Source organism: Chrysemys picta, chromosome 7, assembly GCF_011386835.1.
Source record: "Chrysemys picta bellii isolate R12L10 chromosome 7, ASM1138683v2, whole genome shotgun sequence".
NCBI classification, from domain to species: domain Eukaryota; kingdom Metazoa; phylum Chordata; order Testudines; family Emydidae; genus Chrysemys; species Chrysemys picta.
In genome coordinates, this window is record NC_088797.1 from 95,655,193 (window position 1) to 95,679,652 (window position 24,460).

General features: G+C 40.0%; 2 protein-coding genes across 3 annotated transcripts in view; one reads left to right on the top strand and one right to left on the bottom strand.

Annotated features, from left to right (window-relative positions):
- RPP30 (ribonuclease P/MRP subunit p30) overlaps window positions 1–13,054 on the top strand; it is a 33,434-nt gene extending 20,380 nt beyond the window's left edge. For both annotated transcript variants that reach the window (XM_005292521.5, XM_024107289.3), the window contains exons 8-11: window positions 939–968; window positions 1,314–1,351; window positions 2,636–2,715; window positions 9,461–13,054. In XM_005292521.5, coding sequence (XP_005292578.2) covers window positions 939–968; window positions 1,314–1,351; window positions 2,636–2,715; window positions 9,461–9,567 — 255 coding nt within the window. In that variant the 3' untranslated portion in view covers window positions 9,568–13,054. The remainder of the gene's footprint in view (window positions 1–938; window positions 969–1,313; window positions 1,352–2,635; window positions 2,716–9,460) is intronic.
- ANKRD1 (ankyrin repeat domain 1) lies at window positions 12,443–23,336 on the bottom strand. Its single transcript, XM_005292522.4, has 9 exons — window positions 23,002–23,336; window positions 20,818–20,997; window positions 18,292–18,429; window positions 18,074–18,181; window positions 17,220–17,318; window positions 15,799–15,897; window positions 15,538–15,636; window positions 15,254–15,352; window positions 12,443–13,368 (listed from the first exon to the last, which is right to left on the bottom strand). The coding sequence occupies exons 1-9, from the start codon at window positions 23,026–23,028 to the stop codon at window positions 13,258–13,260; spliced, it is 960 nt and encodes a 319-aa protein (XP_005292579.2). The 5' UTR covers window positions 23,029–23,336; the 3' UTR covers window positions 12,443–13,257.
- Window positions 23,337–24,460: the final 1,124 nt, after the last annotated feature.

Sequence of the window (24,460 nt, forward strand, 5' to 3'; positions counted from 1 at the left end):
CACCATTTTCATCTGAATGCATAGATGCTGATATTGAGGGCAATCAGTATTAGTGGTGATAAGTCAGTGGATGATACCAATGGGTTCTCACTGGCTGACGTCAGGCTAGTTCTTTTAGCCAGTATAATTGTTAATAGGGGCTAAAATGTGCTGAAGATTTGATCTCCCCATTGCTGAATTAATGCTATTAGAAGTGGTTTGTGTTTTTTTTTTTTCTTTTCTTCAATCCCCATCAAAAAATCTTTTAAAAATCCAGCCCTCAGACGAGTTAGGGGGTTTGTTTTGTGTGTTCAACTCCAAAACACAGAAACAGACTATTTGGGTCATCCCATAGCTGATGTAACTCTGGCTTTTTCACATCTGTGGGTGAGGGGTTGTAATTAGGGGTACGTTTACACAGCAGGTATGCACCTGCAGCTGGCCTGAGGCAGCTGACTTGGGGTCAGGCTACCAGGCTGTGAAATTGCTGTGTAGACATTGAGGCTCAGGCTGGAGCCTGAGGTCTGAGACCCCGTGAGTCGGGAGGGTCTGAGACCCTGGGCTCCAGCCTGAACCTGAACATCTACACAGCAATTTCACAGTCTCGCAGCCCAAGCCCCATGAGCATGAGTCAGCTGACCCAGGCCAGACACAGCTGTAGATGGAATGAGTGTAATTATGATGCTCTCTTTTGGTATAGACTCTTGACCCAGTAAACTCTGCAACATGCAGAGCTGATAGATGGTTTTGGTTTATTGTTTCCAAGGAGCCATAATACACAATCTTCATGGATTTCTTTGTTCCAGAAAGCAGCAGATACTTTTGCTAGATAGGGACAACAGAATTAACTCTTAACTTCAAATGATACTCATAGGAGTATTAGTGTTGGGTTTATGTTAATCTTCAATTTATTAATAACATTTATCTAAGATTAATGCTTGTTCTCCTTTATTCTCTAGAACATAATTATATCTAGTGCAGCTGAAAGGGTAAGTCAGTATTTTTTTTAATGTAAATAAATTTCTGCTAGAAATATAAGCATCAATATAATTACTCTTTTGAATTTTTCTTTTGGTTTCCTCTGTATCACCTTATTGTTGAATTTTCTTAATTCTGCTAGTGGAAGTGGGTACTTCCTGTTTTCCCTTGGTGAAAGCAATTGTCTTGCTCTCATGTTAGCATCTCCAGCAACTCGGGAACCCATGATTATATGAAATTTAAATTAACAGTTAACGGCTGATAGTTTCTGTAAATAATCTTCTCTTGCAAACTGTGACTCTCTAAAATACATTGAGGGGGTGTGTAGATATTCACACTTGTGTCGTCTGTTTTAGCCATTAGAACTTCGAGGTCCTTATGACGTGGCTAATCTGTATCCTTTCCCACGTAAAATCTGATCTTTAAGAATAATATAGGAAACTTGCAGTTTACTTTTAAATATTTGATATTGCAATAAAAATATTTCTATGCCTTTCTCTCCCCCACCCTCCAGACCTTTTTAAAATTTGTGACTTATGTAGGTCGGATCCTTGATGCAATACATAGTGATTGTAACAGAACTCATGGCAGCAGGAAGATTGTTTGAATTATTAATTTCAGAACAAAATTCATACTCTAGAAATATAGAAGAGATTTTAGTGTATGTCCCCAACTGCAGTGTTGAATAAAACAAAGTTTAAAAATAAAATAAACTAAAACCTTTCAGTGAAAAGGTAAGGTTCAGTCTACCTGTACTAGAATTCTTTCAACATAAGCATTGCAACTATAAAAAGACTGTTAAATAACTCTAATTAGCTTTGTCCTCAGTAGGAGTGTTTGGGTTCTTTTGTGATTGTAAACTATAATGCTTTTATAATACAGTGTCGGATCTGAGAAACAGATTTTGGTTTCACACTTTAATACTAGAAAATGCTAATACTGCAACTGACCAAAAAAAAAAAAAGAGTAAAGTCTCCGCATTCTAGTTTGTCACTTTTGGAGAATATGGGCATGTGTACACCTGCTGTATTTCACAACATGAGGCCAGTTGATGATTTCCTTCCTGAATCAGGATTCTGAATGGGCAAGGGAGAGTGGCAAACTTGTTTTGTCCCATGTAGAAAGTAGATCCAAGTTTCCTTTTCTTCCCAAATTAGGAGGATTTCCCCCCCCCCTCCCGCAAGGCTTCAGAATACTCTGTAGGATGGAAATTCCATGTTCTGGCCAACTCCTAGTCCCCTTCACAGTGCCCTACAAAACCATGTTTCAAACCAGGTTCAATGGAACAGCATTTAAACATGGTTTCCTAACTTCAATGAAAGGCTAGTCTGGACAGGGACAAGTCTGGAGAAAAATACTCAACTGGACTGAAGGTTCTGTCCTCAAAAGGGAATGGGTTCTTCGGCTGAGGGCCTGATTCAACAGTAGAATCAGTAGAATGTTGACAATGTAAGTACTTCCATTGGCTTCAATGGGCATTTAATCAGATCCTCGATATTTTAAGTGCCACCCATACACTAGTACCACTCTTCGGGTAACTTTATGCAAGATGTCATTCTGAATTGCAGCTTTGATAGTTCCCAGTTATTTGTCAAGTGACCAGATCTACCCCCGGGGAAAGAACCACTTAATCTGTTCACTCCTTTCTATACACTAAGCTCCTTAACAAAGGTGACAGAGGTTTGTTGTTTGGCCTGTCTGAAAGTGACGCCAAGGCAGCTATTTCTACCAACTGCAGAGCAGTCCTTCTTCATGGAGGTGAGTGAACAGCCAAACTATCTTCTGTTTCATGTTAACTTACATAATTTTTTTTTTTAGTAATACAGCTCTGACACTTTATTTTCCAAGTGGTACTGGGCCCTCTCTTAAAGGAAGAGTCTTCTTGGAATTCTTTCTCTAGGTGATGATCCACAGGTGCCTCTTCTCCATTCCATGTACTTTTCTCTCCATCAGTGCAGTGGCCTCCACAAGAAGCAAGAGGAAATGAATGGTCTTACCAGTGGTGGTGGTTGCCTTGGAATACTTATACTACTACTTATGGGTCTCCTCTGGGAAAGCACAGATCATAGAATCAAACCACACATCAGTCTATTACATTATGTAGCAAAATAGCATTTTGATTCATAAGGGCCAAATCCTGGACTGGCTGAGATCAATGGGAACTTTGCCAATGACTTCAATAGGATCATGATTTGGTCTTAAATGACAGCAGATTCGGTTGCATTCACCCTCTTTAAGCATTTCTGTAGATGCCCCTGTCTTCCCTTTGTGACTTTTCATTTTACATCAACTTTATCATTTTACATATGCTGTGAGAGCACTATGAAGTTTGATGTGAAATCAAACTGTGTTCTCTGCTTGCTAAGAAATGCTACTAATAGAGATGCAATGATCTGAAGTATTAGAAAATTAGAACTTATATCTTTGTGCTTTCAGTATAGAAACCTATACAAGGACTGTAATTTTTATATGCTCTGTGATACAGGAGGGCCAGGGAGCAGTGGGAAGTGGTAGAAGGGAAGTATATAAACCCTAGGTTAATTAAGGCGTGGTTCCCTGTAGACTAGGGAAGGTTGCTACAGGTTAATTGGAGCACTTGTAATCAATTAAGGCCCTGTTAGAAACCTAATAAAACCCCCTGCTTCAGGCAGTCAGGGGGAAGGAGGAAGGACTGGAGCTTGGAGGTGTGCTGTGAGACTTGGAGGAACAGAAAACGGGAGTAAGGGAGACCCTGCCCCAGCAGGGGAGGGACATTCCCTCCCCCAGCATTTAAGGACTGAAGGTACCCCACCCAAGGGGGAAGAGGGTAAGAACCTGCAGGGGTTGAGAGGAGCTGGGACTCAGAGTGAGGAGCAAACCCAGACCCCTCCCCCGCTTCCTCCCTTTACCACCTTCCTGGGCCACTAATGAGGCCCTCGATGCCCCAAGAGCAGGGGTAAGGGGTGGTATTTTAGCCCCCCCACCAAGAAAAGCGCAGGACCCACAATACTATATCGACCATCTTGTCACAGCTCATATATGTCATCATTTAACAATAGGCAGAAGGTAATTTGACTCTTACCTACTGCAGTGGAAATCAACAAGTTTCCAGTTGTATTATGTGCTGCATTCACTGGCGCATAGAGATGAATAAGCCAACATGACATATATCAATTTAAACATCTTAGTTTCCCAATTAGCCACTTTATAGTGTGCCACTGATTCCTCCTCTCCTCCCCCCCCCCAAAAATTAAATAAAATAAAAACTCTGTCACCTCTTAGAAACTTCTTATTTTAATTTGGTTACTCTGTCTTGAATCTCTTTCATTGTAAGAGAGGTCTGCCATGTGTACCATAATAAGTGGTGTGAATGACTGGTCAGTTTTGACCATAGAAATAATGCCAGAACTGAGTTGCTCTATGAGGTGGATACACACTGGGTCTGGACCTGGAACTCAAACTACAAAACAGGTGGGATCTGAAACTGTTGTAAATGACAGGTTTGACTTCATGTGAAAGTCTGAGCCTATTCGCTGTGAGCCTCTATCCTCCTGCCAAATCTGCAGTGACAGTAGCATATTGAAACGGCATTGCCCTGACAAAATGTACTTGCTCACCCTTTACCACGATGTTGAAAAAAGCTGATATTTTCTTTACCTGGCCAAAAAAAGTGCTTACCGAAGATGAGTGAGCAGTTCTTTTGCAAGGTTCTCTTAAGGTATGTTTCCTGTCTGCTTGCAATACACATATATAGGAGGTTTTTTTCTTCCCAACACATAGAGGAGCATCTTTCCAATTAGTGTTGGTGAAAATTGCATGTATGGCTTGGGGATACTAGCATACTTGACAAGTGGTGTTAGGTGCCATTATAACTGCCCGTATCAGTTTTCATCCTTCTGTAAAGTAAAGTGCTTTTGAATAGATTGAAATGCTTTAGGTGCAGATAGATTGAACAAGCATACTGAAGAGGGTAACATTCAAGTCTGTGTTATGCCATTGCTTTTTAATACTTCAGAATTAAGATGCCCCCTAAGTTAGATTTAAAAAAAAATCTACGTATTGTAAAGGCCTGATTTGAAGTTTACAATGTATTTTCGATTTTTAAATGTCCACTTTTAAAATCCTGGGATGCAAAGGAATTTTAAAAAACAAGAAATTTTGTTCAGAAGTGCTGAACTTTTTCAAAAACTCTGGAGAAATATTTTACATCTTCCAAAATGCAACATGTGTATCCTTTCAGACACACTGCAGTTGGCCTTTCTGCAAGGCATTTTCACATGGAATACAAATAAGATTTCAGGAGAGGAAAATAAAGCCTAATCTTTTATCTAGTTGCTTTTTATAGCTTGGTGAGTTTAAAACACTGTGGCTGTGTTGTGACTATTATTCTACCTTCGACCTTAAGGGCTTGTAAATTAAACCACATTTCATAACCCTAACAGCTAAATACATGCCTAGTGCAGCACTTGGGTGGTAGCCTTGTTCTAAACCAATTAAACTACCCTAGACTTATAGATTCCAAGGCCAAAACAGACCATTGTGATCATTTTAGCCTGACCTCCTTTATAATACAAAATAACTCCTAGAGGATATCTTGTAGAAAAATATCCAATCTTGATTTGAAAATTGTCAGCGACAAAAAATCCACTATGACCTTTGGTAAATTGTTCCAATGGTTATTTACTCTGTGTTAAAATTGTATGCCATATTTCCAGTCTAAATTCGGTCTAGCTTCATCTTCAAGCTATTGGATCATGTTATAACTTTCTTTGCTAGACTGAAGATCCCATTTTTTGATCTGCATGTAGGTACTTGCAGATTGTAATCAAGTCACCTCTGAACCTTTACTTTGTGAAGCTAAATAGATCGAGCTCCTGGAGTCTATCACCATAAGGCATGTTTTCTAACCCTTTAGTCATTCAGAGGAGAGCCATGAGAATGTCTCCAATTTTTCAACATCCTTCTTAAATTGTGGGCATCAGAACTAGAGAGAGTATTAAAGTAGCAGTTGCACCGGTGCCAAATGCAGAGGTAAAATAATCTCTTTACTCCTACCTGAGGTACCCCTGTTTATGCATCCCATGACTGAATTAGTCTTTTTGGCAACAAGGTCGCACAGGGAGCTCATGTTCAGTTCATTACCTACCATGACCCCCAGATTTTTTTCAGCATTACTGCTTCCCACAACAGAGTTCCCCATTCTGTAAGAATGGCCTACACTTTGTTCCTAGATGTATACAGTTATGTTTTAGATGTATTAAAACACACATTATTTACTTGCACTCTGTTTAACAGGCAATCTGGATTGCTCTGTATTAGTGACCTGACCTCTTCATTCACTCCCCCAATTTGTGTGTCATCGGCAAACTTCGTCAGTGGTGATTTAATGTTTTATTCCAGGTCATTGAATAAAATGTTGAATAGTATAGAGCCAAGAATATATCCTTGTGCGAACACAGTAGGAACACATCCCCTCAACAGTGATTCCCAATTTACAGCTACATTTTGAGGCCTATCAGTTAGCCGGTTTTTAATCCATTTAATGTGTGCCATGTTAATTTGATATTTGTCTAGCTTTTTTAATCTAAAGTCAAATGTCTTACAGAAGTCTAAGTGTATTACATCAACACTATTATCTTTATCAGCCAAACTTGTAATCTTCTAAAATATCATCCTAAAAAAAGGTATCATGTTAGTCTGACAGGACGTATTTTGCATAAAACTATGATGATTTGCATTAATTACATTCTCCTCTTTTAGTTCTTTATTAATCGAGTACCGTATCAGCCACTCCATTATCAATTATCAATGTCAGTCTGACAGACCTATAATTACCCAGGTTACCCTGTTCACCCTTTTTACATATTGGGACATCATTAGCTTTCTTCCAGTCTTCTGGAACTTCTCCAATGTTCCATGACTATTGAAAACCAACATTAAGAGGCCAGTGAGCTCCTCGGCCAGCTTTTCTAAAATTTTGGATGCAAGTTATCTGGACTGCTGATTTTAAAATGGCTAACTTTAGTAGCTGCTGTTTAACATCCTCCTGAGATGCTAGAGGAATGGAAAGTGTGTCATCATATGATGACATTATGTCATCTATTTATTTTGCGAAATACAGAACAGAAATATTTATTTAACATTTCTGCATTATTATTGATAATTCTACCACGTCCATCTACTAATGGATCAATACCATTATCAGAATTCTTTTTGTTCCTAATATACTTAAATTCCTTATTGTCCTTAACTCTGCTAGCCATAGCTTTTCCCTTGTGTCACTTTGCTCCCTTATCAATTTTCTACAATTTCTAACTTCTATATATTCATTACTGTCAACTTCCCTGTTCTTCCATTTATGTAGTAGTTTTTTATTTTTTTATAGCTACCTTCACTTTTCCTCTAAACCATTTTTTAACCAATATGGCCGCCTTCCTTGATTGTGGAGTTTTGGGCATCTAATAAAATTAGCAGAATTAGCATAAGGGTTATTTATGCCCTACTGTTGTAACTAGGTGCTAATTGATTAATGTAAAGCCACACTGCCACTACTAAAAACTATTACAAGTCTGTGCAAAACTGTTTTTCTCTCTATGGTATTAAACTGAAACAAATCCATTTGATTTTTTTATTTTAACCAATTGTCCAATTTATAAGATATTTTTAAGTGGGTTTGGCAGTTTTAGCTGCTTCTGTTATATCAAGAAGTCCTAAAGGTCTTTTCAGTCTTTTGGGATAATCTTTATTTTTCCTTGTTTGTTTGTTTTTTTTAACTTCATAAATATTGGGTATATCAAGTCTGATGTTCCCTGGTTTTGCTGGAGCATCTCTTGGGGGGTGGGGGGGAAATTGGGTCATGCAAGTAACTATTGTGAGATTGCACGCCTTAGCTGAAGGGAAGCAAGGTGTCAAATGTTTAACAGAAGCATCTTTTCTCTAAAATGTTCATTAGTCCATTGATTGTAGCCAAAGGAAAACAGAGTTTTAAACAGTCTGAACAAGTCCTTGTTCTCTTAGTAATTCAGCTTTGTCTCCTGACTCTTGTGAAGTTATAATATAATTAGTTCTCCTGTTGCTGTAGTCTCCAGGCAAAACAAACACCTGAATTTCTATCTTTTAATTTCTGCTTTAAAAAAGCACAAACCCTTCCCGGCCTTCTTCAGGGCACAAGCCCACTTTTCTCTCTCCCTTTTCAAGTCACCTTCAAGAGCTAGTTTCTACCCTCAGTTACTATCTTGTAGCCTCCTAACTCATGGGTTTACAAGGATCTGAAAGCCATATTTGTCCCTTCTCTATCTTATGTCAAGAATTCCTGTATTCTCTACATTTAGGATCTCAGGAATTGAGACCATAGAAAATACAATGTATAGATATTATCCTGCCTAATATTGGTAACCCGTTTTGGGTCTTATCTACGCGAATAACCATGTGCCTTATAACTGACCAGTGCAAGTCATTGCTTATACCTACACAGAACATCTGCACTTCGGGTTTGCACTGGAACAGTTGCACTAATAACCAACTTTAAACCATCTCCACCCTCCTGGTACACAAGACCTTCAGCTCTTTCCCTGCTGATGGTGCCTGACAGTTCAGTGTGCATGTTTCCTATGTCAAGTGAGTGAAGTGTGGAAACTGTGCTCTCCACAATAATAGTTGCAGAATAAGTCCACTGAACTCCACTGAGACATCACAGGAGGATCCCCAAGAAATAGAGGAATGGTAGGTCGTAAACTCACTTGCATGCATCAGAATGAGCAGATGAACAGACGTGCCGCTCCTGGGGATTGAATTAGTGGTCCCACTTCCTTTTCCATTCCCTATTGCCTGTGGGGTCTTGTGATGCCAAAAGTCAAGATAATTATGCCTGAAGAAGAGGAGCTGGGTGTCTGGGGGACCCAGTGAATGTGAGTGGAATGCAATTTTTAATGGTCCTTGTGTGAAACATACAGGAATCTGTTCTCCAAAATTTGAGAATTTGGAGTTTTCCTTTGGGAAGGAGGAATCCAGAGGTTTCTGCAAAGCTGGATGAAATGACCTTGTTAGCATCTCGCTAACCAGATCTGTGGCATAACGCAGGAGACTGAAATAATTAATCTTTTGAATATGTACTATTTATTCTTGGGTTTGAGCATCTTTGTCTCTGCTGCCTTTTTAAATGTGTTTGAATGCTCATATTTTACTGCTCCATAGCTGTGTGAAATGCACAGGCTGCTACTATAGAGAGCAGAGGGATGCAATGCCATATGAAAAGACGGCATTTGGGATTGGCAGAGTGATGCAGTCTGGGGTTATCTCCCATATGAAATGGGCAACAGAATGCAAATTTGAGAAGCACTGTGTTAGTAACACATAATTCAGATCCATTGCATTGTGCCAGCATTATCTGTGGGAGGGGGAGATGGAGAAGTACTTGTTAGGCACAGGTATGGAAACAGACTGAAATAAGCAGTTAACATATTAGTATCACTTTTACTTGATCTGTTTTGAACGTAGTTTGCTTTTTTTCATTTTTAAATTCCAGAAACCAGAAAGACTGCTTTTGGAGTGGTGTACACCAAGAAAAACCCCCGAGCTTCGGAGGAGGAAGGCGTTCTCCCAGTCTGCAAGAAAGCCAAGACTGAAGTATGAGGATCAAACCCCAACTTCTCAGCTTTCATAAAGTCCTTTCCTCCCATGCTACCCACCTTGATGTCTTGATTCGTTATTTTAATTTGTTCAGCTAAGAATCTTTTATAAAAAAAACACTTTTATGTTTGTGCAAGAATAAGGTTATTGAAATCCATAACATTTCACCACAGCAGAACGATCTTACTGCTGATGGTAAAAGGATAATGTAGGACTATTTTGCCATTTTTGTTAGAGCAGTGGTCTCTTCCCTACCCCTCCCAATCGCTGAAGATTAGAAAGGTGTAGCGGTTGTAGTATTAGTGTGAAAAATGTTACAGCATGAATTTTACAGCTACATATGTCTTTCTATACAGTCACATGATTTTACTGTTAGCCCTTCTAAAACGTGATCACCACTTCTTCTCTTCATCAAAATTTAGAAAGTTTCCAGATATTTTACCTTACCACTGCAAGCCAGTACCCACAATCCCCCAACTGGCATAAGAAAAATAGTTGCATGGTGCAGAATAGCCCTGTCTAATTTTGTTTCATTCTGATAGTCTACTGAAACAGAGATTCTGGCATCTTTGAATTGCAAGGAAATCCCTTGTCAGTTATTTGTATTACAATAGCTCCTACTGGCTTGAGCCCATTATATTACACATGATACAAAGATATAACTGAAAGACAGTCCCTGCCCAGAAGATCTTAAAATCAAAATATGAGACAACGGCTAGTTACAGCAGACAGACAAGAAGAGCCTAAGGTAACACTTAGATGAGTGTGATCAATACGATAAGCCGTGGTCACAGCATGCTAGCTGCCTAACCTCGATCAAAGTAACCTTAGACAAATAGAACTTGCATCAGGGTCTATGTTCTCCAGCAAGAGCATCTATTCTGTTACCAGTTCCATATCATCCAGCTGCCTGCAGATTATAATCAACTCCCTCCTGCAAAACGTTTTTAAGGCTCTTCCAAGTCTTGATTAAGGCTTTTCTTTTGATGGTGAACTAATATGAAAGAGGGGTAAGAGACTGTAATGGACCAGCTGTGTGTCAAACTATGACGATTTCAGCCCTTTGGCCACCTCTGGAAGCAAGCGAAGAAATGCTAATTATAGCTTGTAACATACTGCATGTCCTTTTGCAGTAGATTTATAGAAGGTAAAACTCAACAATTGGACTAAGCACCATGGATGGAGTTTTGCTTTAAAATTCACGAACACTTTTAGAAATGGACGGTGTTAGTCACAAGAAGTTTTTACTTTTAGGAGCGTACAATGCAATTTTTGCCCTTAATGTTCTTTGACTTTGTGCTTGATCTGTTGTTGTCAGTCATTGGGTATCATTACATTAGTTTGTCCTTTAATGAATCATAAACAAAGTCCTGACATTCTGGCTGAAACAAAGGGGGAGACCAAATGCAGCTGCCTACTAAATACGGGAGTGGCACTGCCTTCTCTTGCCATGGCCAGAATGGTACTTGCTTTGAGCGAGAGAGAAATTGCTTGTTGAATGATGCATAGAGAGAGGTTTGTGAATGTGGAACAAGCAGCATGGTAATCTGGCTTACTATTTGTTTAACATCAGTTCGAGCCTGGACATAACCTTGCTAACAGCCTATATTATTTGTTCTTTATCTCCTCCCTCCCAAGCACTGATAGAATAGTAGGAGACACCACATTTAATTCTTTAAATTAGATTTCTTTTTGTATCACACTAGCCTCTGCCTGGACTGTATAAATATTTCTCGAGTATAAATGTGGACAAAAGAAAAAGTCAGAGCCTATTTCCAGCAAGTTCTGTTCTAGCTCTCATGGACACTGAGCTGGTCTGTTGCACAGGAGTGGTGTAGCTGCAGTACACGTGGGTGGTGGGCAGTGACAGGATTTACTATGACTCAACAAAGAGGAGCCTATTAAGTCCCAGCATTTACAGAGATTTTTGTAAGTACTTGCATATAGTGGGCTGGATTAATTAGGGGGCACTTTGGAAAACACTTGTCCGAAGAGGATGATCTGTTTCATCCATCATCAGATAGGTGGCTGCTAATAGAATTCTATAGGTGTTGATGATTTGTGGGTAGATCACATCTGTGCTCTTTTATTCGGTTATAATCACACTCACATGCTGCAAAACCACACTTTTATAATACAATATTCACGCATACTGCCAAAGTCTAAATATAATTAACAGTTTTTAAATGACTGTCCATAGCCCATCATTTGCAGCAGTGTATCACCAGGACTTGATTTGGGTTTATTTCTAACGTTTGCAGACTAAAGTCTGACTGAATTGGGGGAGGGGCGTACACAATGGGGCAGTGGTAGTTTCTCATGTGGGAGGCTGCGACACTGGTGTGTGGTTTTAATTAAGTGCAGTGTAAAAGCCCACTCTAACATTAAAAGATCTAGAACTCCCACCTGGTGCATCTACAGGGATTAAAGTAGGGGAGAGCAGGGGAGAATATTGTTTTGCTTTCTCTACTAGAAGCAAAGGGAGAGCTGCTCTTCCTCTCCCAACATGGGCGAGTAGAGTTCCCCCACTTCCTTGGCTGGTGCTTTTCAAGCTTCCCATCCTGTTTGGCTCTGCTTTAACTACTACTTAGCTGAGGAGCTGATGCCTATTCCAACTCAAAACTGAATTTTTACTTCGGTATTGACCACTATCAGTCTAATCTTTTTTTAAAAAAAAAAACCCACACAAATGAAGCTAAAAGGGGGTTTAATAATGAAAACATAATACTTCAGAGCTGGTAGCTCCAGGTAGCTGAGTAATTTTCTAAAGAAACTACACCTAATCATTTAGCTAACAAAGAGAAAGAAGCAGACTGTCTGGCAGCATCATGGTGCTCCCTCCATACAACTTCTCCACCTGGCAGAATACACTCGGAGATAAAAAGAACCACACAGTTTATTAAATTTTAAATAAGATCAATACAAAATGTACATAAAAAGCAGTACACATTTACAAATATACATCTCTCTTTCCTTAAATCAGTGTATACCAGCTTGTCAGAGGTGCATGTTCCTTCACTATCGTCCTCTTACCTTCAGAACATTGTTTGACCCAGCAACCAAACAATTACTTCATATTAGACTTGGGCTTCTTTATCAATGGCTAAACAACACAAGTCCAATTACTGAACTGTTCCTTTAATTCCACTTGGCATCTTAGTAAACCTTCCATTGCTTTCTACTGTCTTCCACATATTGCCACTCATTTTTACCAGCTTACTCTAATACTAAGAGTTAACAGAGACGGCAACAATGACATGTTAGCTAATTAGGTCTATTGAAAGGCTTGATGGGAGTACACCTGGACTGCTGACTAAGATAAGGGCGGGGAGGGTGCTAATATTGCTGACTGATTCAGGTTACCACAGTAGCAACTGTAGCGCTCTGTATAAAAACAACGGTAACATGACTTGTTGACAAAGATCAACAATGATAATCATTTGAACCACTAACAAAATAAAATAAATAAAGCAACTTTAAATCAATGGAATTTTAACACAAACTGTCTTTAAATATTTCTGAATCTTTGTTCTAGAGTATTCCAACAAAGGCAGCTACAAATAATCCAATAGGATACACATTTTTTCTTCAGTAAAAATAGCATGTTCAGTGCAATTTTTCTTGAGGTTGGTTGGTGCCTTTAAACTGCTGAAGAGAAAACTACATTTCTCTAGGCAAGTAATTTTTCTCTCTTCAGAATGTGTTTATATGGGAGTTCTTGTGGGAGTTCTCTTTAAGGCTGTTGAATATCTCTTTGGTGCCATTCTGCCACTGAAGAACAAGATCCATAGGGGTTTTCTCTTCCTATTCAAAAGAGTGAGGGGAACCAGATTTAATTTCAGTTGATAAACAAGTAAATTAATGTCCCTGTTCTCTTCTAGTTCTGTGAGTTAGACACATATGTCTAATGTATGGTCTTTCTATATTTGATGACACCTAAGTTCTGGCTCAAACTCATCACCATGGTATCCACTGCCCCACTCTATAGAGGTATTCCTGCTTCTTTTGAAGTTAGCGGCTAACAACTATCCATTAATTTCAGTGGTTGCAGGAGCAGGTCCTATTAGTAAACGTCCTGATCAATAATAAAGCACACTTTAAATTTCATCTTTTAAAATACCTAACGCTTTCAGTTACACAAAGTTTAATTTAAGCTAAAACAAAATAATCAGGAATCTGGTTAGCTAGACCATAAATCACTCAAAGTGAAATAAGTATCTACATAGGGGGTTGCAGCAGTTTAACTAAACAGCTTTAAAAATCACACCTTAAGCTAAACAGGTACAACTTGTGTAGACAAGGCCTAAGAGAGCAGATTTTTGGCTTTCAGCACTTACTGTCCATTCATTATTCTTCATACGTATGCTGATGAATATGGTCATTAGTGACTATGTTACAGAGGGACTAATTAAAGTGGACTGAGGAAGTCTTAGCAAAGTAATGTCCCTGGGCAGCAAGGCAGATAATTTGGAAAAAATCAAATTGCAAAAATTGGTGATTGACGGCAATAGAGGTCACTTTCCAGCCTGCCATGGCTTTGGGAAAAAAATGTCCTGATTTCGTGAGCGGGGATGAGCTAATTTGCTGTATTTTTAACAACTGGTTACAAACATCTTCCTAGTATCAGAGGGGTAGCCATGTTAGTCTGAATCTGTAAAAAGCAACAGAGGGTCCTATGGCACCTTTAAAACTAACAGAAGTATTGGGAGCATAAGCTTTGGTGGGTAAGAACCTCACTTCTTCAGATGCAAGAAGTGAGGTTCTTACCCACGAAAGCTTATGCTCCCAATACTTCTGTTAGTCTTAAAGGTGCCACAGAACCCTCTGTTGCTTTAGACATCTTCCTGTTACTCCATAGCTGCTACTGTCAGAATTACCAAATGCAAAAGGTCAGTTTTTGGGCTTCTGAAATTAATCTTTAAAGTTCTGCTTAAGCCAGAGTTCCCTCAATTAATTTACAGGTCCAGCTGGTCAGGTTATTAATTAATTATTCATCCAGACATAGCCAAGACCAGCCATCAGCTGACTTTCTTTTTAGGGGGTTAAGAGTCAACTGCAGTTTGTGATGTTTAAAATATTATAAATATACAGTGCAAGTGCAACAGGTTGTAACAAAGAATTGCTCCAAAAGAATAATATCTCTGGATTTTTTTTTTTTAAGATAGATCACCTGGGTAGATTTAAGGTGGAGTATAAATTTAAATCTGAGTTGGATAAAAATTTGATTTTTTTCAAAAATGTACTGAAAATTTTTCATGAAACAGAAACCATTTTTCAATATGTTCTACTTTAAATTGATCTTATTTAGGAGGTCAGACTAGATCAGGGATTGACAACGTTTGGCCCGCATCCGTAGGTTTGGCCAATCGTAGCTCCCACTGGCCGCGGTTCGCCGCTTCAGGCCAATGGGGGCTGCGTGAAGCTGCAGCCAGCACATCCCTCGTCCCGTGCCACTTCCGGCAGCCCCCATTGGCCGGAAGCAGCGAACCGCAGCCAGTGGGAGCTGCGATCGGCCGAACCTATGGATGTAGCAAGTAAACAAACCGGCCCGGCCCACCAGGTGGTTTACCCTGGCAAGGCGCATGCCAAACGTTGCCGATCCCTGGACTAGATCATCATAATGGTTCCTTCTGGCCTGCAGATCTATGAAACTATTCTGATGGGAAGATTCTGTACTAATCTTACTTACACGGTTCTTTATATGTAGATTTGCTCCATACATAATCAGGAGTCTAATCATTTTATAACGATTCAGCCTCACTGCATCATGAAGTGGGGTGTCTCCTTCCTAAAACAAACAAACGAAGATTGATTACTGGCTTAGATTCTGTGTGCTCACCCATCATTCAAGGCTGAACAAAGTACACAGCCATTTTACAATCAAGTGGAATTATAAAGGCATATTGTCAGCTCAGTGCTAGATTGTAATTGAGAGTGAGCCTCTGTGTTAAGTAAAATATATAATTTACTTACTCTGTCTTTGGCATTGAGGTCTGCTTCACAGGCAATGAGGTGCTCGGCACATTCATACTGACCCGTCCTTACAGCTACATGCAAAGGTGTACTGAGCAACTAGCAAATGGGAGGGAGAAAACAATCAGAGGGAGCAGGAAAATTACCAACAAAAAAATAATTAAATCTGATTTAGAGCCAGTACATGGAGAACAGCTGTCAAAATAATGGACAGAGGATCAATTTTTCATATCCAGCTTAAAAAGCCATATAAGAACATACCTTGTCTCTGGCGTTTCTGTTTATTCCTTTGTTGAGCAGGAATTTCAGAACTTCCAGGCTTCCCCCACGACACGCCCAGTGAAGAGCAGTAGATTCAAGCTACAACCATAAAATAATTGAACCAAAACCCAACAAATTAAACAATTGTGATCATTTTAAAATGAATAAATATTGGTTTTAATTCAGTCTGACCTAAATCAAATTACTGCAAGTCAGGGAACACTGAGCTGTAGCCATTAGCAGCTTTTTCTTAATTGGCTTTAATGTCTCTAGTCCTGCTGATTTATCACCCTTCACAATCATTGCATGTTGTACTTAAAGGCAGTGGGATCTGGCAACACGGCAATAGTAGAGGGTGTCTGGGCCACTTGATTATCACATGCCTTAAATTAAACCTGTATTAAGTGCAGATTTATTTTTCTACACAGTAATTTAAAACAAGAGGTCCAAAATTTTCAAACCTGGCTGCCTATACGGAGCCCCCCCTAATTTTAAATGATCTGCCCTTTCAAAAGTGTCCAGCATCCACAAATTTCATTGAACTCAATGGAAGCAATGAGTGATCAGCACTTTTAAAAATCAAGCTACTTATATTTGGGTGCCTGCTATGGGTTTAGAAACCTAACTGTGGGCAGCCAAGTATGAACATTCTAGCCAAGTCTGGTGTTCGGTTTTTGATGTCTAGCAATATTTTTTTACTCTGTTTTGATGCCTTTTGGACTCCAAAACATAAGAAAAACAAAGCTCAGTGTAAAGAACCATTATCTTTTCCAAGCTGTTCTGCAGATGGGGAGGGGGTCCCTCTCACCATCTACTCCCCAGGTTTCCTCCTGCCCCTTGGGAATCCTTCTTGTTCCTCCATCCCTCTACAACTCCAGTCACTGGAGAGTTAAGTGAGGCTTCTCTGAGCCCTGCCGTGTAACAATGATGCAAATAGTCAGGAGGGGAGACGTGCAGAAGCAGCAGCAAATGTTGCTTACTCCACTAGCATTCCAGAAGAGCAGCGTGCTCTCTTCTGCTCCAGGCTGAAATCCCAGCCCAGGCATTGGGGTTGTATTGTGCACCTGCGATCAGTTGATGAGGCTATGGCATCTCTACCACTTTGTAGAGGTGACAGGCCTGGAGTATTGTCCTGACCCCAAGTGTGCTACTCTTCTTTAAGCTTTGGTCAGGCTCTGTTGTGAATAAGCAACAGAAGATATGCTGGGCAGTCTGTTTCTCATCCTCGCATCTTCCAGCAGCCCATTTGGGGAGGTTGCAGGAAGAGGGGCAGACACCCTTTCCTTATACTCCCTTCTCAATAGTCCTGTTTTCGGGGTACACTCTTACAAGCTGCTCTAATCACTTGTGATGGACCCTGTAATTCTGTCTCTTGTATGGGTCAGCCGGTTTTACAAAGAAACTTAAACAGATGTATATACCATATCTTGGAACTCAAGTTGGGCTCCAGCTTCCACTAACTTTTCCACCAGCGTCAGATGGCCTTCTGAGCATGCTCTGTGCAATGCAGTGCGTTGATACTGTCAATTAAAACAGGGATAAATCAAATACTGTGTGTGGCACAGAGATCTGTGAAATCCTTTTCCTTCTTGTACCCTGGGATGATAGCAAACACACATTTTATGCTGATTCATTTCTGAGTATGTATGCTTTTGAGACCTTAAATCTGCTAAATTTTAATAGCAACCTCCTAGATGACAGCTGCCTACCCAGCACATTTTAAAGGGCATGAGTAATGTCTGCAATGTGGCATTCAAATTAAAAACCTTCTGAACCTCTTGAATTCCCACGTCCATATTATACTATGTTGCAAATGCACTTTAAAGCAGGGTATGGTGTAAGGAATCAGACAGTTCCTTCCTAGCTTGGAATGTGGCAGAGTCGGATATCCAAACAAAGCTGTGCTTTTTAAGAATGAAAGAATCCGGTTTTCGTAACTGTGCAGAAAGGCTTCTGTATTGTAGCTCATTGTCATGGAATCCTGCAGCATTGAAAGGCCTCTTGCCAAAGGAAATCAGGGTTTCCTGATTGCCATCATGCTTCCAATAAATATACAGACTTTCCTACGTAAAATATACTGTGTTTGTTCCCGGGGGTCCCTTTAAAGCAAGCAAACTTAATACGTTGTAGTTTCCTGTAGTTAATGCTCTTTCCTTTATGCTGCCAAAGGGTAAGAGAGGCTACAAAATGTAATTGAAATTGGAATTTTGCTTAACTACACCCCGTGATCTCTTTTGCTGCTATCTTTCTAAAGTAATAAGAATAAAGGTTGTACCTTATCACAAGCATCTGGATCCCCTTTGTCTGACAGGTATTTTTCAATTACTGGCAATTTATTCTCCAGTGCAGCTTTTAAAAATGTAGGTACATCCACTGGTCCTGTCTGATGGAGACAAATGTACAGAATATAAACGTGTGTTGCAGCTGTACACTGTTCCAGAAATCCCATCAAGTCTTTCATAAAAGAATGCACTTTCTAACAATAGAACTTACAATAACTTCTGGTTCAGGTTCCTTTAAAACGGGTACTTTCACTTTTGTGCATTTTTTCCTTTTCTTCAGCTGAATAATTTTTTCAAGATCTTGCAAGTTTTCAAGTTTTGGTCTCTCCTCTAGCTTTTTCTTCTTGATCTGAATGAAACAAGCAAATGATAAGACTGAGTCCAGAGGGAATGCAAACTCCTTTCAGCACAGCAATGCAGTTTACACTGTCAATCAACTAAATTCAAACTGGAAATAAGATGTCAATGTTCAACTGCATGGGATAATTAACCACTGGAATAGGTAATTAAAGGATCTGGTTAATACTCCATCACTTGTAGCCTTTAAGTTAAATTGAATCTTTCTAAAAGTTACACCCTTTCACTAGAGCCCTGCGCAAATACAAAATTTCTATCCACATCCGATCCGGGAACATGGTCCTCAAATATAAAGCAGATGTCCTCTGATTTGCAGGGCTCTAGATATAAAATTTGGATCCGTATCCATCTGCAATTTGCTGATATAAAGTAGATATACACAGATTTGCAGGGCTCTACCTTTCAACCACAACTTGTTGTGGTAGATACAGTAATCACTGGGTGACATACTACAACTTGTGTAATATAAATCAGACAGATGATCATAATGGTCCCTTCTGACCTTAAAATCTATGAAACCTGTGAATTGTGATAGTTGTACTGATACTATGGGTAGCAAAAGTATCTACGAGTAATTTTTGCCTCTGTGTTTCCTTGATCCCTGTTCTGCTTGACTAATTTCTGCCCTAAGAACCCATACAGCATTCCCTACTCAGTAGATTTGCACAAGCTATGAAGAAAGAACTTGGCCTTTTGTTTTTTCTCTATGTAGCATAAAATTCCCCTGTTTCTGCATATTGTATCATTTCCCATGGAATTTTATGGCCAAATAGTGAGCGATGTTGAGTACCTATAACTCCTATTGACTTCAAATACCAGCTCCATGTCCCCAGAACCTTTCGGGATGTGGCCCACAGTTTTTCTTCCGCATTATTGTGTAGCTGATGGCTTTAACTTAAGGAAAAGACACCTTTAAATGAACTCAGGGTTCATACTGACCTGTAGTTTCACTCAGTATTGTTACACTGCAGAAATCTACTAAAAAATGTCATTGCTGTCCTTAAAAGGGGGTGCCAGTAAATGCTTACGGCCTAATTCAGATCTGGTGTAAAAAGGTGCAGCTGTTCTGAAGTCACTATAGTTACACCTGCTTACAAGTATGAATTTGGCCCCTAATGACTAAAAAACTAAGTGTTCAAGAGCCAGATTCTGCCACTCTTACCCCATTGTATAGTTCTCTTGACTTCAGTAGGACTACGCAACGGAGGCCGGTGCTTGTGACAGGGCTGGAAGCTAGCAGGTGAGCCAGCCCTCTGATCACGTAGGCATCAGCCAGCTGCCTTGAGAAGGCTGATTGGGAAGGTGTAAGCTAATTAGCCGATCAGGTTGGGAGGCTGGATGATCCAGTTATACCTCTCTGCTGATAGACTAAGGTTATAGGAAGATAGTACTGGGGCCACAGAAGGAGTAAGCAGGACTATCTGAACCTAATGATCTTAAGAAAGGGTGATCTCTGTACTTCCCAGGCCTTGCAGGAAAGGGGTGAAGCCGTAAAGGTAAGGATGCACTGTATGTAATGTTGCTGAATGGGACTATATTGGTGTTGGGGAATGGGAATGTAAATCAATTATGCAAAGTTGCTACTCAGTAAAGAGTCTGAGCGGTTCCTGGGGTATCTGAGGGTGAGGCCAGAGCATGCCCTGTTACAGTGCTACACGAGGAGAGTAAAGGGGGTAGAATCTGGCCCTAAATAACTAAAAATGTAAAATGACTAGGTGAGCAGACACTTCATGTCTATTTTTAAGGGGGATTTTAATCAAGTAGCTTCACCTTCCCCTGTTTTGGATATGCTCTGTAATAAGGGCCTCCTCCAAAGCCCCGTTGAGTCAGTGGAAAGACTCCCACTGGCTAGTAAGCACACGGCAGGGCATTCTGGAAAGGAACGCCCTTAGTAACAGGGGGCCAAGGTACAGAACTTTGCTATTAACACTTGGCAGGTGAATGGTGTGAGTGTGCCAGCTTGGGGAGTAAGGCCTGTCTAGCTGATGGTGACAATAGTTATGTTTATGAATGGGAGAGCTTTTGCCATATATGCCACTCCTTAACATACTCTACAGCTGGCCACAGGTACCTTCTGGACAGAAAAGATTCCTAGTTCTTCAGTTAGAAATTACAAATAAAGAGAGCTTTAGAAGCAGCTTGACAGCATTACTGGCCTGATACAAAGTCCATTGAAGTCCATAGGATCCTTTCTTTGGACTTCAGTGGACTTTGGATGAGGTCCTCTGTCCTTCTCACTGGGTAGTGAGCTGCAAAAGTTTTACTTCTTAAGCTCATCATAAATTTATTTTAGTTAGAACAAAACCATGTGGCATTTTAGGGCTACATCAGTACAGCAGCCACATGATGATAAAAATGAACACAAAACCAAAGCACTTACCTCTGCCTGTAGCTTTTTCTCCTTTTCATGGGTCAGGTTTCCTCGGGTCAGGGAGTGTTCAGGGAGTGTTTTCAGGTCTTCTTGTTTCTCTAATCTTACAGCAGTTTCGTACTCTCCATTTTTGAAGTCCTCAGGAAGGAAATCTCCAGTCTCTTTATTGTCACTCTTCTTCCCTGTCACCTGTAAAAGGGAACACAATGTTTTGTGATTGCAGCACCATGTCTTAAGCACCCACCTACTGGGAACACTTAGTAGCTAGAAGCCAACTGCAGTGGTTAAAAAAACATATGTGTAAGTGTTCTAGCTGTCCCTAGACTGTGTGTGTGTGACAGTCGGAGCACAGTGCTTACTCACGCTCTGCAACAGGATTGGCTTTATGACAATAGTTGCTGCAGTTTCATTAATGGCCTGATCCAACATCTATAGAAATCAATGAAGATACTCCCATTGATGTTGGTGGGTGTTGGATCAAGCACTGTACCAGCTAGCGTGGATTATGAAGTTCTGAATCCCCTTTCTGACTGGCTGGGTCTTGGTTGCTGCTATGATAACAGTAGTACTACTGCAGCCAGTGTCTGACTACAAAGCCAACATCTCTTTCTGTTTTCCCATTCATTTCTATCCTGTGTAACATTCATCAGAAAGTCATAGAAGCTCAAGGTGGAAAGATACATTAAAGCCACCTGATCAACTTCCTGTCAGTGCAAAATCATTCCTTATTACTCACAAGCACAGTCTGCATGCTGCAGTGTGCAGACATAGCTGAAGATATGCTAGTCTCCGGGAACTTGCAGTCTAATTCAGACACATACAATAGAATTAAAACAGGTTTGATACATAGGCTAAGAGCCTGCTCCTCACCCACTGAAGTCAATGGTAAAGTTCCCATTGACGTCAATGTTGCTGGATAATGGTAGCTTTAGGTAGCCTATGCACACAATACAAATGAGAACAGTCCTTGAAAATGTTTCCTATGATTGCTAAAGTACCTTCAAAGTGTGTGTGTTAACCTTGGATGATTGCATGGTGCTGTTTGGGATTTATTTCAATCAAAAACTGTCACACAATTTGGTTTGTTGGAGAATTTAGCAGTGCAGAAATTGGAGGGACCTTACCAAAGAATTTAACTCCAGTGTTTACTAACTATGCTATACAGCAGTTCCATCTTAAAAGCATTCCTCAGGGAGGAAAAGGAGTTTCCTAACAACATTCCAATGTTCCTCTACATTTGTCGTGTTTGCTCAGTTTATTGGTCAAATCAAGTTTGTTAGTTTGTAGTGTTCAGCCTATCTTTCAAAAAACTCCTTAAGCCATGAAAAACAGTTTATAGGAATTTTTGTTAGTGATTCTCAACATTACATTAGAAGTACAAAGGAAACAATCTTGCTTATGTGATCTAGACCAGTGACTCTCAACTTTTCCAGACTACCATTCCCCATTCATGAGTCTGATTTGTCTTGCGTACCCCCAAGTTACACCTCACTTAAACTACTTGCTTACAAAATCAGACATAAAAATGTGTCACAGCACACGATTACTGAAAAATTGCTTACTTCCTCATCTTTACCAGATAATTATAAAATAAATCAATTGGAATATAAATATTGTTCTTACACTTCAGTGTATAGTATATCGAACAGTATAAACAAGTCATTGTATGAAATTTTAGTTTGTACTGACTTCGCTAGTGCTTTTTATGTAGCTTGTTGTCAAAGTAGGCAAATAACTAGATGAGTTAATGTAGCCCCTGGAAGACCTCTGCCTACCCCCAGTGGTACGTGTACCTCTGGTTGAGCACTAATTAACATCTAGACCTCTTTCTCCTTTTACTGAGTGCGCACCTTTTAAATATGTGATTTGCATATAAATACAGCAACTAAGCTTAAAAGCAAAGTAAAAAGTATACAACGAATGCCAGGCTACACCATTCCTTCTGGTGAGTCATCTTCCAGTACAAAACCCAGTCAACTACTTTGTTATATTACATGGTGAACTCAACACTCAAGGAATAATTAAAACAAGTTCCTCCCAGCATAATGTGGTATAATAGATATAATTATGTACCAGAATATTATAGTGATAGTTGTCCTTTAAGTACCTGTAATAATAAAGATTCCCACTGATTAGTTACAATAAAAATCCTGAAATAACAATAATCGTGAATGAAAAGAAGTTTATACCTACCAGCTCCTCTACTTTCAGCATCATCATGTTTGCCAATGGTTGTAAGTTGTATTCCTTTATGACTGAAATCCCCTAGTGCTCAGGTCAGCTCTGCTGAGACTCACCACGATAGCTTAGCTTATATATCTTTGGGAGAACTTAGACTGAGTGAGATAATCTTCCAACCTGGGAATCCAAGTACATCCCTAACGCTGCCAACTCAGAGGTAGGTGCATTCTCATTCCACATGTGTTAACTAGCCAGACCTAGTGTCGGGGTCAGGATAGGGTGGGGGTGTTCTGAGGGAGGGGGTTAGGCTTACAGTCTAACCACAGTGAATATGTGACTCATTATGCAACATGAGCTCATCATTCCATTGGCAATGACTAAATAGCTCAGCAATGCTAGTCATTCTGTCTATCCAGTGCCCACTAGGACAGCTGTCTGTTGATATTGCTTCCCCCTCCCCCCCCCCCCCCCCCGACTTTCAGGCCACTAGGAGTTACCGGAAAGGGTAAGTGACCCATCTGTAGCACTTGTAGTAATATTTTTCTGATAAGTGGACTGACAGCCCCTTAGGTTTTTGTGAAGCCATTCTTTTCATTATGGTCTATTCCTGGACTGTAAACAATTTTAGAGGAAAAGATTTTTCTTCTCCTGAGGACACCCTTCTATATTTGTTGGAAGGAATTCTCTAAAGGGATTACTAAGCCAGAATGATGTCTCTGGTGCTAAAAGGGCCTATGACATGTTAAGTTAGTCAGTGTAAGATGACATAAACAGCCAGCTTTGCATTTTCCCTTGAAGTTGTCACCGATTATAAAGAGAATGATAACTTATGACCTGTTACTCTTCAAAAAAGTAAAATAATTGCTGCTTTCTTAAGCAATATTCTCCTTTAGAATCTCAGGGAATATGGGTGTAAAAATGATCCACTTAGTAAGTGGACTTGGCTGATGCATATTAAATGGGGAGCAAGTTATGGGCAGAAGCAACTTTTCAGATTATTACAAAAAAGTGCACAAGCTCCTCGGCTGTCGAAAGCCAGCACAGATGTATTGACTACAGTGGGGCTATACTAATTAACATCAGCAGAGGATTTGGCCCTGTGTCTTTACAAAAGGAAGATCTGTTAACCTTCAAATTTCAAATACAAGGAGAAATCTGGTTTGGCACTTTCAAATGCCTAGGTCCTCAATCCAGAAAAGCCCATGCTTAACTTTAAGCAAGTAAGTCACAAGTTGGACTACTCAGGTGCTTAAAGTTGAGCATGGGCTTAAGTGCTTTGCTAGATCAGGACCTGAGTGGCTAGGCTGTTGGGTAAAACTGCATTCATAATACTGACCTTCCAAGGTCACTGACCTTTCAAGGTCCCTGTCCTCCCCTGATCTATCCATCAGTAACTTTGAGTATTTCTAAACATGTCTACTAACCCCCATCATACCTACCCTCTGCCCTCCCTTTCCCTGAAATGAATCTG